Below are 6,511 nucleotides of genomic sequence, written 5' to 3'. Positions count from 1 at the left end.
GTATAAAAAAAGTAAAAACTAATTAAAAAAAATAAAGCACATAAAAACCTAATAAAGTCACTAAATGAATAAAAGCTAAAATATTTTAAAAGTAATTTATGTATGCTGGTCTATTCGGGTAGAGGTCCAATTTTTTTTTAAAAAATTTAAATCTATTTTCTCACAAAAAAATTATTTCATTATTTAAAATATAGTATAATATTAAGATTATATTTTAACTAATACTTTATATATTTTATAAAAAATATTTTTTATCATTTAAATTAAATTCGAGTTAAATTTGATAAATCGAGATGGAAAAATTATTATTCAAACTCGGTTGATATTGAATAAACTTACCGAGCCGGGCGAACTACCCGACTCTAGTCGGAACGGATTTACCGGGCAAGGTCTATTATTATAAAGAACTGGACTTTTGGATATCTTTTGCACAGTAACTGAGGACCGTATGTCTGTTTGAGCTTTTCATGGTGTCTCATTCGAACAAAATCGTAGTCTCTTCAATCGTGACTTTTGTGGCCTGAGCTTTTTTCTCTACGGATATCATCGTCGTCATCATCATCATCTTATGGTTTGCATGTAGTGGAAGTCAAGTTCATGTCTCCATCAGTTGAAGAACCCTACTCTTCACTCTTCACATTCTCTGTCTCAATGGTCTTCAATTTTCTACTTTTCCCCTCCCCTTTTCCCCTTTTGGTTGGTACTTTCAGTCTTGTAATTTCCAGCTTTTTTTGATGCATCTTTTTTAGTTTCCATTAACTTCTTTTTCCAAGTCTTTTTTTTCCCTTTCTGTGCGCTATCATGGAGTTTTACTTCAGTGCTTGTTTTAGTTCATCTCTATCTGAACTGATCTCCATGATAGGACACTTTCTAAACTTTTGATACTTTTGATTATGATGTATATGCAACTTTTAGTTTCTCTTTTGTTGAATCTAACTTTGGGGATTTTCAGCTATTCATCTGTGCTAAAGGTAATCATGAGACTATGAACATGAACTAGATATATGGTTTCAAGGGCTGAGTGAGACATTTGTTCGAACACTTTGCAGAAGACCAAAAATTTTGCAGATAATTTAAGTCAAGAAGATTGGATTTGGCCTTTGGGGGGTATTTTTTCCTAAGAACCGAGAACTAGACGGAAAACAGTTACAGTTTGAGAAGAAAAGAGAAGGAAGGCAAAAAGGAAGAAACTTTGGAGAGAAATGAGTGGTGGAGCGGAAGAAGGGGTGACATTAGAGCATACGCCAACATGGATTGTTGCAGCAATTTGTACTGTGATTGTTGCCATTTCTTTGGCTATGGAACGTTTGCTTCATGTTGTTGGGAATGTTTTGAAGAGAAAACAACAGAAACCACTCTTTGAGGCACTTTTGAAAGTTAAAGAGGGTAACCCATCTCCCTTTTCTCTCTAATTTTTCATTTTTTGATGTTAAATTTGATTGGAAGTGTTAAAGGGAACGCTTTTAAAAAAAAGTCTGTTTTTTCATAAAAGACAATCGTTTCTCTTTGTCTTTTATGTGTTCCTAAAGGGGGAAAGTTAAAAGTGGTAAATTGCATTTTTTTTGGTTTATAGAAGAAGCTCTTTTCTGTATCTCTCTGTTGGAGAAGGAATTAAGACAGAAAAAAGATGATGTTTTGAACATGTTAAGTAAAAAACAGTTAAATATTACGGGTTTTTTTTTTTTGGATTATATATTGAAGGATGCGAAATTTGCATATCTTTTTGAAGTTTATGTAGAAAGAATGGTTTTCTTTTATATGTTTCTATTGGGATGTTCTTTTGCTATTTTACAAATTGTAACATTTAGATGTCGGTTTCTTTTGGCAGAGTTGATGCTCTTGGGGTTTATATCACTATTGCTGACAGTATTTCAGAATGCAATTTCTAAAATCTGTGTATCAAGTGACGTATTAACTGGCATGCTTCCTTGTAAAAGGGAAGACAATAAAGAAACCGGGGAGGGCTCCAATCATACGACATCACATTTTCAGAAGTATTTTGCTTTAACCCTGTCTGGTGGAACCAGGCACCTACTGGCTGAGACCCCTTCCACGGGATACTGTGCTAAGAAGGTAACATATTTATCCATCACCAAATCGATGGATGTTACTGTCATTTATGCTATAGGGAAAAGCAAAGAATTGGTTTATATTTTTCATTTTAAGAAAGGAACCGGTGATGAGAGTAATGAATAGGGTCCTATGCATCTTATTTAAAGACACTTCTGCAGGTTTTGGCTCAAATTTTCAATTAAAAATGACAAACTATTTGATTAATGTACTTATAGTTTCTGTACTTTTCTGCTTCAGGGTAAGGTGCCTTTGTTGTCTGTTGAAGCGCTGCATCAACTGCATATTTTTATCTTTGTCCTGGCCATTGTTCATGTAACATTCTGTGTTCTCACAGTTTCTTTTGGAGGGCTAAAGGTAAGCTGTCTAATATGGTCATTTGCTTCTTCTTCAACTTTATTCTGGTTGTGGTATAGTTATTTGTTTATTCTCAGCTTCACCTAAAAAGATTTTTTTTCTTTTCCTTTTAAGTAGATACGTGAATGGAAGAGGTGGGAAGATTCAATTGCAAAGCAGAATTATGATTCAGAGCAAGGTAAGGACTAAGGACTATGCAGTATGTCTTTGCTGCAATAAGGTTTTTTTGTAAAAAATTGGCTTACTAGGAACTGATATGGCTGATTGACCCATCCCCTTCCCTACTCCAGTGCACTCTCCTTGGGCCAAAATAGGGCTTCCCACAAGGAGTATGCTTTTCTTTACCTTTTCTTGGTGCTTCTAACTTGTGTACTGTGTTAGTGCAGTGCTGAAGAAAAAAGTCACTCATGTGCAGCAGCATGCTTTTATCCAAGAGCATTTTCAGGGTCTTGGTAAAAATTCAATTCTGCTAGGATGGGTGGTAAGCGTCTATTTCATTTAAGATACTATCTTTTTTCCATTCACGTCTACAACAATTGAATTATTCTTCTCTTTTTGCCAACCTGTTTCCCTTGCCTGTCATATGTCGGAATTGGCATGAAACACATGCATAATAGTAGTCCTCTGTGTTTATGGCAATGTTTTGTTTTTGTGGATGGAGTTAGAATTTGTCTTGTTGGTCTTAGGAGTTACGATGGATAGTCTTTTAAATACTAATCGAGGATAGGGCAGCTTTTTTGTTTGCAATTGTTGGTAACGTGGCATGCTTTATTAGTTAAATGTGTCCTTGCATATGCTTGCACTCATTTGAGCCTCTTGTTATGTTTGATCCTATCATCTGCCTTCAATGGTGAATGGAGGGATTGTTTTTCCATAAGATATGTCTAACTTGGAATTGGAAAAAGTGGAAGAAATTACTGTAGTATAATAAAAAGTGATTATGTGCCTCGTAAGATGGGGAACAAGACCTATTCCCATAGTTAAAATGGGTGCTTACAATCGATATCTTTCCCCCTGCCCTTATTACTTACCTTGACAGAATAAAGGACTTTAGTTCTTACAGGTATCTTGATCACTATAAGACATTCGATAAGAAACAATCCTAATTGAACCTCGAACATTCCTTTTATTTGCAGAAGTTTTTATGCTTTTGCTAATCATGACTCTAACCTTCTTAATTGTCCCTTTGTTTTCTTACAGCATTCTTTTTTTAAGCAATTCTATGCATCAGTGACCAAATCAGATTATGTGACACTAAGGCTAGGTTTCATCATGGTAAGTTTTCTGTGGAAGGGTTGAAGAACTTTGTTATGGTTGTAATGTCATTCCAATAGCCAATGACCAAGTGCTTATTATTTGTATTGCAGACACATTGCAGGGGGAATCCCAAGTTTAATTTTCACAGATACATGATCCGTGCCTTGGAAGATGATTTTAAGCAAGTTGTTGGAATAAGGCAAGTGATATATGAGATTGTTTGTGAATATATATGTCTCATATTTCTTGCACATGTTCCGACATCAAATCATGCTTACTTTGCTGATTCATTTTGATTTGTTGTTTTATTTGTTTGTTTGCAGTTGGTATCTCTGGGTTTTTGTGGTCATCTTCTTGTTGCTGAATGTTAATGGTATGTAAGACCATTGACCATTGTTAGCATTATCATTTTTTGATGTTCAATTGCTTTCACAATTTTGTCAAAGTTTTTCTTCAGGTGTTGATTGTTTTTAGTAGATCAAAGTGGGATGATTGTTTTTCACCAGCTCATAGCACTCTTAACTATTTAATATAGGACTCCATTAAAACTATGTTTTATGGTGTTATAAATAGAGCTTCATTGGAGTTGAGGCTTAGCCCAATTGGTTCACATCGCAACCCTTAGAAGGTGGCATTCAGTAGTTATAGGGTTCTCATCTCAGCATCTACAACCCTTTCCCTACCCCAAGCTACAGCCTTGTTTGTACCGGATGAAAAATCTATTACTGTAGTCATATAATATGAACATTTTTTATATTTTTACTTTTTGCTTCTATGGCATGTAATAGATGCTTTTATCGAGATTACTTCCTAGCGTTAATGTACAGTGTAAATGATGACATTTTCTCAATTTTCTTCTGCAGGCTGGCATACTTATTTCTGGATTGCTTTCATTCCTTTCATTGTGAGTATCTTTATTGCAGTTTCTTACGGACACATACATATGCACAAAAATAAACACACATCCATGTACTCAATTAGAACTAATCATTGTGAACCAATTCCAATTTGAAGAGATAATTGCATGGACTAATCCACTCCATATTTATTGAATCTTTGATAAACTGATTAATTATGTTACCTGGACTCGGGTGAGTAATTGATACTGGCATATGCCTGACAAGTATATACTTTAAAATTTTTTTTAATATTATTTTACTTAATTATGTTAACTGGACTTAGGGGTGAGTAAGGATATAGTGGCATATATCCCTATAACATTTTCAAATATGTTTCGGACACTAGTTCCGGAATTGGTACTTTAGGGAAAATGAAGAGTCCTAGTGACATAGCTGATCAGTGGAATGATAGTCTTATCCTATAAATAAAGATCAATACTGGTAACAGTGCCACTAATTGATCTATCGGAAAGAAAACCGTTGAAACTCGGGATATATTTATCAACATTAAAAAGTTCCTTTGGTTGCATTCTGTTTTTTTACTTAGTTCATTTGTTTTCCAGCTTCTACTTGCTGTGGGCACCAAGCTCGAGCATGTGATTACTCAATTGGCTCATGAGGTTGCTGAGAAACATGTAGCCATTGAGGGGGAATTAGTGGTTCAACCATCAGATGATCACTTTTGGTTCAACAGTCCTCGTATTGTCCTCTTCTTGATCCATTTTATCCTCTTCCAAAATGCTTTTGAGATTGCTTTTTTCTTCTGGATTTGGGTAAGCCTATATTTAGTTCACTATTTTTCCATACGGACCTCATAGTGAATGGGATGACATAAAAACACTTTCTTCATCATCTGCAGGTTCAATTTGGCTTTGACTCCTGCATCATGGGTCAAGTTCGTTATATCGTTCCTAGGCTCGTTATAGGGTAATAATCAATGGCCATTTGGTTTATGTTATTTTGACTTTAAAATCTTTTCATTCTCTACTAAATTACCGACTTGTTTTCTTCTGTTGGTTACTTTAGGGTTTTCATTCAGGTACTTTGTAGTTATAGCACCTTGCCACTTTATGCTATTGTCACACAGGTTAGTTGGGATTCTTAGAACTATAAACTTCAGTTCCATATCCCGGACTCCAATTTACACCTCTTTTTTTTCCTACTGAATTGAAGATGGGAAGCTCGTTTAAGAAGTCGATATTCGATGAGCATGTGCAAGTAGGTCTTGTTGGTTGGGCACAGAAGGTAAAGAAAAAGAAAGGCTCAAAAGCTGCTACTGGGTCTGCAACTCAAGAAAACTCTGAGCCAAACCCTTCGGTTGCAATTCAGATGGGGAGAGTGTTGCGCAATGCATCTGCTCCTGAGGAGATTCATCCTTCACAAGGTTCATAATGAGCGGTGCTGAGAGGCAGTGGAGCCATGCTTATAGAAATTATTTATTAGGTAATAGCATTTGTTATGTTTATATCGGATGTATCTAGATTCGCACCAGTGGTTTGCTTTGCGTTGCTTGGTTTTTTAGTATATTGTGGGTATCGGATTCAGATTTAGAATGAAATGGTCATCAGTACAGGAGAAAATTGTTTTCTACTAAAAAGATTGTTTGGTGAACAAGTCAAGTTTGAAAACAGTTGATGTACTGCTTACTGCAATGTTTATCTAAATAACACACCCCATTCCAAAAAAAAAAAAAAAAGAAGAAAATCTCGGGCACTAGATTGGTAATTTCAATTGATAAAGGTAAGAATTCCTATGACTGCATAAATGTTTACACAAACATAATCATATTATATAACTACTGGATTATTACTTAAATAAGATACACGAGAAGTCTCAAAGTAAATTAGACTTGAATTCCAACGCCATGCTTCAACACAAGCTTTCCAAGTCTACAAGATATATAAGGAACCAATATGAGAATAATTAAT

At 35.1% G+C, this 6,511-nt stretch overlaps 1 protein-coding gene across 5 annotated transcripts; it reads left to right on the top strand.

Moving 5' to 3' along the window:
• The first annotated feature begins 373 nt into the window (after positions 1-373).
• Positions 374-6,235, top strand: LOC107937623 (MLO-like protein 1). 5 transcript variants are annotated; one of them, XM_016870559.2, is made up of 15 exons: positions 423-696; positions 953-971; positions 1,050-1,386; positions 1,829-2,073; positions 2,311-2,427; positions 2,545-2,605; positions 2,814-2,908; positions 3,628-3,702; positions 3,795-3,883; positions 4,008-4,057; positions 4,548-4,588; positions 5,147-5,356; positions 5,443-5,510; positions 5,610-5,670; positions 5,757-6,235. In XM_016870559.2, exons 3-15 carry the CDS (start codon positions 1,203-1,205, stop codon positions 5,973-5,975), a joined length of 1,515 nt encoding a protein of 504 aa, XP_016726048.1. In that variant the 5' UTR covers positions 423-696; positions 953-971; positions 1,050-1,202; the 3' UTR covers positions 5,976-6,235. The 5 variants fall into 5 exon arrangements, with proteins under 5 accessions (XP_016726032.1, XP_016726048.1, XP_016726064.1 ...); XM_016870543.2 differs by having other exon boundaries at positions 374-971; XM_016870575.2 differs by lacking the exon at positions 953-971 and having other exon boundaries at positions 1,069-1,386.
• The last annotated feature ends 276 nt before the right edge of the window (positions 6,236-6,511 follow it).

The sequence above is a fragment of the Gossypium hirsutum genome, chromosome D13 (assembly GCF_007990345.1).
Source record: "Gossypium hirsutum isolate 1008001.06 chromosome D13, Gossypium_hirsutum_v2.1, whole genome shotgun sequence".
Lineage (NCBI taxonomy): Eukaryota > Viridiplantae > Streptophyta > Magnoliopsida > Malvales > Malvaceae > Gossypium > Gossypium hirsutum.
Note: the sequence above shows the minus strand (reverse complement) of the source record. Positions and strands in the feature narration are given on the sequence as shown.

Coding starts and splice junctions, on each gene's coding strand:
- LOC107937623 (XM_016870543.2), top strand. CDS start 1,203: ATGAGTGGTGGAGCGGAAGAAGGGGTGACATTAGAGCATACGCCAACA. Junction 2,909..3,627: donor CAATTCTGCTAGGATGGGTG/GTAAGCGTCTAT, acceptor GTTTTCTTACAG/CATTCTTTTTTTAAGCAATT. Junction 5,511..5,609: donor GTTCCTAGGCTCGTTATAGG/GTAATAATCAAT, acceptor TGGTTACTTTAG/GGTTTTCATTCAGGTACTTT.